The sequence below is a fragment of the Schistocerca piceifrons genome, chromosome 1 (assembly GCF_021461385.2).
Source record: "Schistocerca piceifrons isolate TAMUIC-IGC-003096 chromosome 1, iqSchPice1.1, whole genome shotgun sequence".
Lineage (NCBI taxonomy): Eukaryota > Metazoa > Arthropoda > Insecta > Orthoptera > Acrididae > Schistocerca > Schistocerca piceifrons.
The window spans coordinates 50,861,781-50,874,994 of NC_060138.1; the positions used below are offsets into that span (position 1 = coordinate 50,861,781).

The 13,214-nt window shown below is 44.1% G+C and overlaps 1 protein-coding gene across 1 annotated transcript; it reads right to left on the bottom strand.

Annotated features, from left to right (window-relative positions):
- Window positions 1–12,108: 12,108 nt before the first annotated feature.
- On the bottom strand, window positions 12,109–12,858 carry LOC124776289 (gustatory receptor 23a-like). The gene has a single exon (XM_047251242.1). It carries the CDS (start codon window positions 12,856–12,858, stop codon window positions 12,109–12,111), a length of 750 nt encoding a protein of 249 aa, XP_047107198.1.
- Window positions 12,859–13,214: the final 356 nt, after the last annotated feature.

Consider the following 13,214-nt stretch of genomic DNA (forward strand, 5'->3'; position numbering starts at 1 on the left):
ATCTCGACTACTAGTGATACGAGGCCGTTGGAATCCATCACGGCGTTCCGTATTACCCTCCTGAATCCACCGATTCCATATTCTGCTAACAGTCATTGGATCTCGACCAACGGGAGCAGAAATGTCACGCTACGATAAACCGCAACCGCGATAGGCTGCAGCCCCGCCTTTATCAAAGTCGGAAACGTGATGGTACGAATTTCTCCTCCTTACACGAGGCACCACAACAACGTTTCACCAGGCAACGTCGGTCAACTTCTGTTTCTGTATGAGAAATCGGTTGGAAACTTTCCTCATGGCAGTACTTAGTAGCTGTCGCCACCGGCGCCAACCTTGTGCGAATACTCTGAAAAGTTAGTCGTTAGCATATCACAGCATCTTCTTCTTGTCGGGTAAAATTCGCGTCTGTAGCACGTCATATTCGTGGTGTAGCTATTTTAATGGCCACTAGTGTAATTACGCAGTACAACGTATGATGTTACCCACCTTACGACTGCCAGCATAGTTTGTGACATTATTAGAGGTGAGCTGAATGTAGTGGGTTTGTTTCGCACGCGCAGTTGGGAGATATAAGCGAGTCATAATCTCACGGCCGCAGCAGAGGCGACCCGACGCCTGAGATAAAGCCGACCCCCACGAGAAAGTGAGGCTGTTGTGCGAACGTCACAGTACGTCACACTGCAGGTCTTAAGGAGTGCCAGCAGCCGCATCCAGCGGGGAGCAAGTAACTGTTTAAGACGAGTTTAATAATTTTTTACCGCGTGTTTAAACGCATATGAGCTCTCGATAATGCACAACCAAACTGAGACTTTCAGAGGCCATTTTTCTAATTAAATATTGATTATCCGTGGGCAGTGCACGGTGCCGCGCGTTCACGAAGTGTGGCGGGCAAGACGACTAGTGGGACGTTACAAGCTCTCTGCAAAAGTCGTATATCTCGTCCAACGAGATACACTGGCTATGCATCGAATTCGGAAAGTCGCACAAGTTGGTTTGTCCAAATGGCTCTGAGCACAATGCGACTTAACTACTGAGGTCATCAGTCGCCTAGAACTTAGAACTAATGAAACCTAACTAACCTAAAGACATCAAACACATCCATTCCCGAGGCAGGATTCGAACCTGCGGCCGTAGCGGTCGCTCGGCTCCAGACTGTAGCGCCTAGACCCGCACGGTCACTCCGACCGGTAGTTGGTTTGCCAGCCACACTTTGTTAATGATCAGCTCTGTGCAGGGCCGACGGGAATTCAGTATTTAATTGGAAAGTTACCCAATAATAGTCTTATTTTAACCGTGTGCTATCGACATCTTGCATACGTTTAAACACGCGGTCAAGAATTATTAAACTCATGTGAAATAGCTACCCGCTCCCCTTCAGAGACCGCTGCTGGTATTCCTAGGACTTGCAGTATGATGTGCTGCAACGTACGAGGCGCGGCCCGTGTTTCTCGTGAGTGTCTGTGCTTTGGGCAACGTAACATCTCAGGGTGATTGGTTACAAGCCAGACAAGCAATCGGGAAACATGCACAGTAGTGGCATTAGTGACTGTAAGAAACCAAGAACCGCAAGTTCCAAACTTACAAGAGAAACTCCACATCGCAACCTCCAGCCCCCGCCCCCTCTCTTGGGTTTAGTGGTAAAATGGACCAGTGGATAACGCGTCAAAAAATGAACACAGATCACAGATCAAGCGTGAAAAAAAGGAATAACGTGTACTGAGTGATAAATGAAGTAAAATAGAAATAATCAACGGGCCAAGCCGAAGATATGTAACATTGAGCGACTTGTAAGAACCACTGGGTTGAAGTTGTACGGTCACTGTGTTACACTGCAACGCGGAAAATCATCGTTGAAATCTTTTCGTGCCATATTTTTCACAAAATTATGAAAGTTCCGAAATGACTCTGACGTGTCTCTTCTCCTTCTGTAGTCTTGGCCATTGTCATTGTGCACATTGACTATAGAAATAAGTCAGGTGGTAAGAATATATTACGGTCGCAATTTGTGTGGTACTTGAATAGAAAAAGTAGGATGTACGTACGTGTGGAGGTACCTCAGTTACGTCTCGCTATTTCCAAACAGACGTTACACCACGACACAGGCACAAATTTGAATACAGCTAACAGACACGTCAATGGTCAGACGGACAGTTCTTAAGTTGGAAGGCAAAAAAATTACAGTGGATTAGGATATGCCCCTGCGTAGTCTAACACAGTGACCACATAATGACGACGCTGTGGCTGTGCAAGTTCACTTGACGTTGTACATCTTTAGATTGGACCGTTTACTGCTTAGATTTTGCTTTCTTTCACAGCTCAGTACACTTTCTTCTTCTTTTCGTGGTTGAACTAAGTTCAGATTTGTCGAGGTATCCACTGGGTTATCTTACTACTAAAACTGTCTGGTCTGTGATGGGGATATTCCCTTGTTAGTAGTCACTACAGAAGGGTAGTATTTTAGAGTTAACATCAAGACGATTCTGTCGGCACATAAAGCGAATGCGACCGCCGACAAATCGAGGTAGTACAGGTGGCTAAACTGTTCCATTTATGCAACACATAATTTCAAAATTTCTCATGAAAACAACATGTGAGCACCTTAAGTACGATGCCATACGATTGCACCTGAGAAGAAATTCAGATTGCAGAATCAATATTTCACACTGTGGTGGTTGTTGAACTTTTCTGAAACTCTTTGGAAAATGAAAACTGTGTGCCACACCGGGACTCCAACCTGTTACCTTGACATTTGCAGTCATTGGTCTTCCTGGTAGAGGTATCCAGTCACGATCTTATAACATCAATTATGCACTTTACGTTTACAGTAATGATTATATCTGGGCAGCAATGTCCCTCTAGCTCTAACTTTGTCCCAATTACTCTGTGCGTAATTAACTGCGTACCCACCAAAACTCAGTAGCAGAATGTGTACTCTTCTAAAACTTCTGGGTAGATTGAAATTGTGCGCCAAGTCGGGAATCGAACACGCAACCTGCCCTTTCACGGGCAACACTCTTACTGTGTGTGCTGTCCAGGCACAATTCACAGCGCGACATCACATTGTTGCTTCTGAATTTCACATTTGCAGCGCAGCACGTGATCCAGTGGCTAGCGCCGTTACCTTTAGACTGACGGGACCCAGTTTCGATTTTTGGCGGAGGTGGGGGGAGGGGATTTTTTTCGCTCTGTGGCTGGTTGTGTTCGTGTTTTCCTAATCCATTTCGTCTCACCATCATCAACGCGCACGTCGCCAAAGTTACGTCAGATAGAACTGAACCAGGCGGTGGAGCCACTATAGACGTGGTCTTCAGGCGAAGCATGCTACACGATCACTCCATTCCATTTTCGTTTGCCATGACGTTTGAACATTCACATCATAGTACGTGAAGATAGAAATTAGTGTTCACTAATTTTTATCTCTGCGCAATTAACAGTACTCTCATCAACATGAGTTAAGAGTGAGACAAATAAGGAACAAAACAGTACAATGTTATACTATTCTTACAGTGCTGAGCGTTTAAGTTGACTCTTTGTAAATGTGCTACGTATAAGGGGCGAGCAAAACTGTTCTGTTTGACGATGTTACTGCTGGGTACGAAAAGTCTCACGTCTCCGATGTGGATATGTAAGCACCGAGATGTGGGCAAGGCTAAAGTCTGGCATTCGTGTCTATCCGACGTGCGTGAGGGAAATATGGAGGCGTAAGCTCTGGCGACGTTATTACTGTTGTAGTTCTGCCCTCTTGTTGTGTTTTGTGATTCCTGGATGGACGAGGAGAGTGTTGTATGAGAGGTGAGTGGCCAGTTTCGCGTACTACAACACAAAATGCACACTTGGTTAAAAATACACTTTATTATAGGGACCAACTGATTACTTAACATCAGTGATGTCCAATCTGAAGTTCTGTGGTCAACAGCAATCAAATAACATGTACTAATTCTGGAATCCTGTCGATATCACAACTGTATACAATGACTAATGTTCCCTCACAGCTAGCTAATGTGTGAGGCGACCACTATCACCGAGTGAGACTACAGCACACTACGACGTATTGAGATGAAATGCAAACTGAGTCGCGATGCGAAGTACCGACGGACAGAGATTGAGAGATTGAGACAGCTTGGTCGGCTGCGGCGGCCTATATGCACGCTGCCCACGTGTCCTTATCAGCACGTAGCCTGGGGGCGTGTCTTGTTCTTCTCTTGTCGTAGGCGCGCCTAGTTCAGCACCTCCAGTAAGACGTTTCCTAGTGCCGACCGGAGTGCTGGCGAAAGTGTACGCCAGGATAATCACCAAATGCGTCCAAAACAGGACCAACGTGCTGTTATTCCGTTCTTTGTTGCCGCAGGACAAAAGCCGGTAAATGTCCATCGGATAGTGAACAACATGTGTGGGGTAGTACGTCTGCCGAAATCCACCGTTGTGGAATGTTGTGCCAAGCCTTTCTACTGCTTCATGAGAACGGTCGTCCCCATCTCGGAAATGCCGTAACGCAGAAGTCACGCCAACTAAAATGTGAGACACGCGAACAACCGCCCAACAGTCCTGATCTCTCCACGTGTGATTATCACGCCTTCGCTTCCTCAACAAATGTCTGGAAGGATCGACGATTCCTGCCAAACGAGGACTTGTAGCAGGCAACTACGGACTTCTTCACGAAGCTGGACACCATGTTTTATAAAACGTTTATCTTCAGCCTGATGAATCGGTGGGATGACAGCCTCAATGCTCACTACCTGATTCGGGAGTGTACGGCCTTCGAACGGAAACTTTTTTTTTTTTTCTTTATTGTGATTTCATTCCCCTGCCCCATATGGGCAGGAATGGGCTGTCAGCAGCACAATCCGCCGCTCTTCAGCCGAGTGACATGACAACTAGCACAAGAATAAAATAATACATACATCAGGAGGTAAAAAAAGGGGAACATAAAACAGAGTAAGGGGAGAAAATGGAGGTAAAGATACACTGACATGTTGACGTTCATTGGGGACATTTAAAAAAGTCACCAGAAAGTTAAAAAACACAGTTGGCCATTCTTAAAACATAGTGAAGAGACTGGATGCGCATGCACAGGTTTAAAGTTGGCCACAGTATTAAAAACACTCCGAAACAACACACTTAAAACCCACTTGGAGCAAACACGACGAAGAATAAAACTACCAGGTGGGACCTGCCGAGGGAGAGGTCAGAGAGGATGGAAAAGGAGGGGAGAGCATGGGGCAGCTGGGGAAGCGGCGGGATGAAGAGAGGAGGGTCAACCGTGGGTTCACGAAGAGGCAGGAGACACATGGGGCGGGAGAGGAAAAGGAATGACAGGGCAGGAGGGAGCGCAGAGACACTGAAAGAAGGCACAAGAGATGGAGGGGGAGTAGGAGGGGAAATCCGCTCAGAAGGAGGGATGGGGAGGAGAGGGAGCCCTGAGTAGGAGGCAGGAAGAGGGGGTTAGAGTTGGTAGGAAGGGTAGATGTCAGGGCGAAGCTCATCATGCGGGAGTGGTAGACGGTGGAAGTTGTGTTGGGACAGGAGATGGAGGGTGTGGAGATGCAGAGAGGGAGGGACACAACGGTAAAGGCGCGGCAACTGGTTGGGAGTGGAGAGGAAGGGAGACACCAGGGGGTGAGGGGGATCAAGGCGGCGGACAGTATATAGTGTGCGGATGTGTTCAAGGAAAAGGAGAAGGTGGGGGAAGGGGATGAGGTCATAGAGGATGTGCGTGCGGGACGGAAGGCGGACGCGGAAGGCGAGGCGGAGTGCATGGCGTTCGAGGATTTGGAGGGCGTTATGGAACCGGGCAGGGGCGGAGATCCAAGCGATCCAGGCAGCGGAAACTTTTTGATCGGTCCTTATATTACTTCGTTTCTCTGTCATGTGTACTGATATAGTCATCAGCGATGTGTCACCTAATAAAAGTACAGACTGATACGCCGCATTTGACATAAAAGTATCTTTTCCCCTTCTTGGGATTGTTTGCGTTCAAAGTCTGACGTAGCGTCTTACATTGTGCCTAAGACAGTACCGGCAGGTAACACACGTTCAGTATGAATCACAAGGAGGACACGCGGCGTCAGATGCCTGTGTGTATGTAGTTTCTGTGCGATCTGGTAGAGGTCACTAGCTGATGGACATTGTTTGAGCCGCAGTCAAATTACTGTCATTTTTATTTGCAGTTCTGTTTGCTTAATTTTCTAATTGTTTATTAATTATTACTATAATTGTCCTTAGTTAAGACAGTGAATGATGGTATGAATGTGAAATAATGTTATATGTAAAGTTTTTATACTGTACATTGAAATAGGTAGCTTCTTGGGGAATGATCAAGAATTATGTGTGTCCTCATTTGTACCAGGTAATGCGTTATAAATCATTTCGCCAGTTTAGGTAGTGGGGAAATGAGACTATGGTTTCGGTAAAGTAGTTTTGTTAAGAGGGAGTTAATTTTATATTTGTGAGGTTTCAGAATTTATTTACGCTAACTTACTGTCCTGATACCGTGTCAAATTTTGATTGGTTCTGTGTATATGCGTGGGATTGAGAGAGTTTGATGTTTCTCTGCCTTTCAGAAATTAACATATTCGTGCGTATTTTGGGAACTAGAAACTTCTTTTTTGGAGAGACATTACTAGAGTCGGGGCTAGGAGTTCGTAGGCATCAGACGTATTGATACGTGCTCCGTTGAAAATTATTTGTATAGTGATATTTCGGTAGCAAAATGATTGAGAAGTCCCGTAAAGTGTGGAAGGAGTTTGATTTACACCACAGTGTTGAATTCAGAACTTTTGGTGTTATTGTAGATACCTAAATTCTGCGTGGCGTGTTCCTTACTCGGGAAGGTGAACATTTTGTTACGTGAGACTCATTAATAGCAAAAATTGGGTAAGCTATTCTAAAAGAAACAATTCGTTTTTAAACCTCCTGAGAAGCATCACTAACAATAACCGTAAACAGTTTACGACAATGAATGGTTTGAGTTTGTGGACTTTTCTGACTTTGTAGCTTAAAGCTTGGTAGTGACTGGTGTATGCCAACTTACTGTAACAACGTGAAATAAATAAATATTTTCATTTAACTATTTCTTCGACCGAAATAAATAAATATTTTAATTTAACTATTTCTTCGACCGACAAAGCAATTTTTAGCACTACTTGTCATTACGAGACGTAAAGGTGTTTCTTCTGTAGCTTCTTCTGGCTGAGAATTGCATTTCAGTAACTTCAAGGAAGTGGGCGTATGAGAAGAGGCCCATCGCAAGGTAAGTGGAACTTTGCAACGCACCGTGCCGCCGCAAAACGTATCCACTATATGGAGTAAATGTCATTGGTAATTTTTATGCAGGTACTATTAAATTAATAATAGTACACAGTATTAATTTCACCCTGACGGAAACAGCATACTACTCTTATTTTACACTATTAATATTAATTTGCAAACACAAGTGGTATTGTGTCTTATGGCAAGACTTCCGTTATGATGTCGAGCAGTCCAGGGCATAGAGCCCTCGCACAGTAACTAGATGGAACTATAAAATTGAGAAAACTATTCTAATCTCACAATAAGAAAATGCATGCGTCACCGACGACATAGAGAGGTGGGGCAGTGGTTAACACACTGGACTCGCATTCGGGAGGAGGACGGTACAAACCCGCGTCCGGCCATCCATATTTACTGAAATGGCATAGCCGACTTCCTCCCCATCCTACCTTCATCCGATGGGAGCGATGACCTCCTTACCCCCGAATCAATCAACCAACTGACGTCACGGATAGATTCACGTATTTGTTAGTCGATCGTAGTGTATATTTCGGAGGAGGAATTCGGCCACTTCTATTAGTTTTTTGTGTTCGATTAAGCTTAGATAATTTGTCGTATACAGTTTCATAGGCGACTTTTGGGGATTTATTACCTTAATACTCTGCAAGCTGTTGAAACTGTAGTGTTTTAATGAGTCCAGATAGAATTTTAAACAATCTTTTGTAAGCGCATATTGTCAGTAGCTGTCCCAAAGTGCTACCATCTTCCTTGTTATTTAATGCTGCGGACGCGACTTGACGGTTCGCTGTCACCGCTTTCGACGCGTAATTGCTAGTTTACGTCTCACAATTATCCTAGTATTACAATATGCTGATAGTCCCATTTGTGTGTGGTATATTTCATTGCTGTTATACCTAAGTCTTTTTTTTACGCTTGTTAGACTTAAGTATGGCTATATGCTCACGAAAAAGCTGCAACTAAAGCTTCACTTAAGAGTTTGCATTTCCAAGAGTTCAGATCGTGCAAGTGGAAAGTAAGCAATCAAAATGTAAAATTCGAAATACAGCATCTCCAATTTTTTACATGAAGGGCTGGGCGATTCTTGTAACTTGTTACTAAAATGTCTGAAGTATACAGTAATTATTTTTCATGAGAGACATAGTCCGAACAATATAGCTACCATCACTGCAGCTGCAATTACAGATAATGATATATTTTCTTGTTCTATAAAAGTAGCGGTCGTAATAGCCGCCAAGTCTTCTGTCTGTCTTACGTTTGTTCTCACTGTTATTGGAGAAAGAATTATTCACCTTGAGGAGGTGCGTATGTTGTAATTGTTAATATATGTATGAAACTTTAGCCATCTTATTATAGAAAGTAACCTTCCGATCCCTCATGTCAATGTTTTGAACATTTAAACAATTTCTAGCAATTTATAGCTCCGCTGGTGTGCAACAGTTAGCCACCATTACGCAGCAAATTCAAATATTACAAAATATTTCATATCCTTTTTCCACAGCAGCAGCCACAAAGCAGTTTAAAACATTTCGTTTAATAATATATTGTTTAATAATATCTCATTTCATTACAGCGTTGGTAGTTACAATGTCTTAGATCCAAGGCAGATACAGCAGCTTCGTCCTTGAATACGAACGAGAGAATGTTAAAATATATAAATTGTTTCGGCTCCTCTTACTATAAATGTGACCTACCAACAAAAAGTAAATACAGAGCCAAAGCTTTATTATCTTTACGTGTTCTTATTTCAGTGCCTTGTCTACGGGAGTCTGACCTCTTTTATGCGCAAGTTTACTTAATTTATAGCCGAATTTGTGACGGAATATCAATTAACGGATTCGTAAACAAGAACAAAATGAAATGAAACCTTAAGGCTTAGCTGATCCAAGATACATTGCAGAGTGTAATAAAACAGATGCAATCATAATTGACACAGTCGAATACCTACTAGTTATGTCTATATATTCCTGCCATTATTAAAACATTATATTAAGATTCAATGTTACAAATGACTTCGAAAATCAGCAAGTTGATTAATATTATACGTTGTAACTGATTTCGTTATTATTAGAGAAAATTATTTGCTTTAGTTTGCAGGTGTGTTTTTATTTTATTAATGACAATATGTGTCGGTACAGAATATGTAATAAGTTAAACTTTTAAATACCTCGCAGCTCACTACGAAACAGATTATAGAATAGAGATGAGTCGGACCAGAGATTACGAATTAAATACGCTAATCGCATTACAAGACCTGAAGCTACAATGTTTCCAAAGAGACGATTCAATAAGTATGCTCTTCAACCTTCCATCAAAATCGATGACTAAAAATGTAAACTAATGTCATTCACATTGTCTCTCACCATTATGTATTACAGATACTAGTGAGAGAGGCGGTTATGTAGTTCAAACAAACACGTGGGAAAAGTTGACAACCGTCACAAGGAGTTATATTCGTTCTGGCCACGCAGAATTTTATATAATCTTAGACGATGTATCAAAATGTTGTCGTATACTGAAACAGCAATGTTTTCATTATGTACCTTTGACAGTTCGCATTGTGAGGGAAGGTGACTCATTCACAAAGCCCGGCGAGGGGAGTAATGTGTACGACATTCTCCACGACCCTAAAGACAATCTTAGAACAGAGTCAGCATCTTGTAACACCAGTTGTCCCAGGTATAATGAATCTTAAATAACGGCGCGCCACTGGCCTTCTGAAATGAGAGAAAGTTAAGAGCACTCCATTCATGACCCAAAACCTTAGGTAAGAACAGATCACAGAATGGGATACCAATAAAAGTACTGTCATTCAATGTCGATTCTTTGTTAACTACGTATTTCCTAGTTCTCTTCGTACAACGAGTTTCTGCACAAAATTGAGGAAATAGGGGCTTCGAAAATTAGTGCCGACGCATCATAGCTCCAATTCTTTCTTCAAAATAATATTTCAGTTCACTTTACTTCAGGCGTATGTAACACTTCTCAGAAAGTAATGAAAGGAGAGGCATGAGTCTAAGGCCGTCGGCGCATGGCTCATGCATTCCAACGTCTGCGTTCATCGTGCCGAATTTCTGACGCCATAGTATGGAAAAAACACGTTGGGGAATTGTTGCGAACGTGAAGAGGAATTTCAAGTATGACAGATATTCTGAACGTGCGTTTGCAGTTATGAAAGCACCAGATCTCCCTAAAACTAGTCGTTAATGGGTGCGATGTATTTTGGTAAAATGGGAAACATCATATTCGTAGTCAAACAATTTTCGACTTGTTTCTAGGGTGTAGTTTCAAGGCAAAGAAACATTGAAGATACACCAAAAACCCATTTTTCTTCGTGCGATTTATTATAATTATATGTCATTTAACAACACATGTGCCACTGAAACCTTCAGAATACAGTAACGTAAAAAGACCACGTAGCATGTTATGGAAGCGATGTGTAAAGTAGTTAACAGAAATTCCGTATTGCTATGAGATGTGTCATGGGCTGCAGATTCACGGATCTCTATTTCCCAATGGCTTCTACTCATCTTCTAATATTTTCTAAGACTTTCTCATTATTTAGTGCTAGTCTATTCTATATTATTGCATTTTATGTGAACATAAGTGCTCTCTCTCCGGAGTGTCGTGTTTGGCTGGCTTTATCTGCATGAGAGCTTGCAATACCGCACTTGCAGCAACATATTTTGCAGATTATTGTTTGCTCTTGCATTTCACATGGGTAAAGATTCTATTATGAAATTGTGATAAGGTTTTACTAAAAAGTGAGAATGATGAAATAAGTTTTGTCTTATTTGGAATAACGTTGTAAATTTGTATCGCGCTGTTTGTAACGGAATTTTCATAAGCTGATGTCGTTACTGACTGTATATGGACCTATCCTTTTTGTTTTAGGAGCCAACGGCCTTGTCGCAGTGGTAACACCGGTTCGTGCGGTAGCGTTCTCGTTTCCCACGCCCGGGTTCCCGGGTTCGATTCACGGCGGGGTCAGGGAGTTTCTCTACCTCGTGATGGCTGGGTGTTGTGTGCTGTCCTTAGGTTAGTTAGGTTTAAGTAGTTCTAAGTTCTAGGGGACTTATGACCACAGCAGTTGAGTCCCATAGTGCTCAGAGCCATTTGAACCATTTGAACACCAGTTCCCGTAACTCACCGAAGTTGAGCGCTGTCGGGCTGGCTAACACTTGAATGGATGACCAGCAGGTCTGTCGAGCGCTTTTGGCAAGCGGGTTGCACTCAGTCCTTGTGAGGCAAACTGAGGAGCTACTTGATTGAGAAGTAGCTGCTCCGGTTTCGTAGACTGTGCTGACCAGGTTCCCCTCCATATCCGCATCCAGTGACGAGTGTGGGCTGCGGATGACACAGCTGCCGGTCGGTACCGCTGGCCCTTCAACGCCTATTCAAGAGGAGTTTTTCTGCCTTATAACTTGTTCGTAGATACTGAAGTTTTTATTAATGTATTACAACAGATAGAAAAACAGCTTCAGCATGTGTACAAGGGAGGAAATTTGCGTTTTAACATGACTGTAGTAGGAATTTTACCCCCGTCTATTTCGTAAACAAAGTGTATGACTCGCGAGCCGTATGCAGCCGACAATAGCGGCAGGGAAGCGCTGCGATAGCGTATACCGCGTTCAGACACGCGTACTGTATGCACAAGCCGCCTTTTTTTATGTGCATCACTTTGAATTAGGCACGCTCACCTTCCACGTTCGGGTGCAGGATCCCTGTTCCGCTGGATTAAGGAATTAAACAGCTTCTCAAATCCGCTCCACAGTGAGAATTTGTTTCTAATTTTTACGTCTGTACCACGTGTGATCATCTGAATCCAAGCTGTAGCCCGTATTATAAAAAATACTGTGCGAGTATGACAATGTAGGTTACGACGGTGCCAACAACAGCAACAAACAAGTGCAGATCTATGTCGAAGAAGCCGGCGGCAGAGAACGTGAGCCTCTCCACCGACAGGTGCAGAACACGTGGCGCCGGAAAAGGTAGCGGGGGAGCCAGGATCCGGTCTACCATCCTGCCCACCGTGGCGGCACGGTCCGCTGCGGAGGAACAGGCCCAGCACACGGCCAGAAGGTTACCCGCCGCGACCACCAGCTTCGTGCAGGCCACACACCCGGCGACGATCAGCACGCTCTCGAGGAACTGCAACCGCGTCACCATCAGCACGACGCCGTACGTCAGCAGGACCAGGAGGATCGAGCTATGGATCACAGACAGCACCAGCACGATTCCGAAGTGTCGTCCGCAGAGGCGGGCGACGCGGTGCAGCGCCAGCCTGGCACGTTGCAGGCGTCGAAGGTCACCCTCCGCCACCCACCGCCGCCCTCCGGAGGTCGCCGCCTCCTCCAGCTGGACCTCCCTATCCAGCGGCGGTCGCACGCTCCTCACCAGCAGCGTACACACTACGCCCAGCAGGTCGCGCACTGTCAGCACTATACTGAAGAACTGCACTTGCCACAGGTGAGAATACGCTACAACGAAGTAGGTAATATTTACTCCCCATCCGCCAGTTAAGTCTAAGATACTGGATGCTAGCACAGATACCAAGCTTATCGTAACGCTAGCAAACAGAAGAGTAGACATTTTTCTCGTTTGCTTGAACGTTTGCTTACTAAAGCTACCATCTTGCTGTGCAAGTAAAATGTCTACATTTTCTACCAGATCTGTAAGTTCACGTATAAACCGCTTCTTAGTAACGAGACACGTGATTAACAGCGATGTGGTTTCCAGCCACATCAACACAGACATGACCGTTAGGGGAAACTGCGTTGCTTGTACGACATTCGGCAGCGAATGTACGTGTGACTGGTAGTAGCTCCAGTAAGAGCCAACACCCGTCATGACAATTAACCGCAGTACAGTTACGGTCGCACAGAGAACTCGACCGAGCCGACCATTACATTCGCTGCCGAATGAGGTACAAGCAACGAGACCGCAGA

Coding starts and splice junctions, on each gene's coding strand:
- LOC124776289 (XM_047251242.1), bottom strand. CDS start 12,858: ATGTCTACTCTTCTGTTTGCTAGCGTTACGATAAGCTTGGTATCTGTG.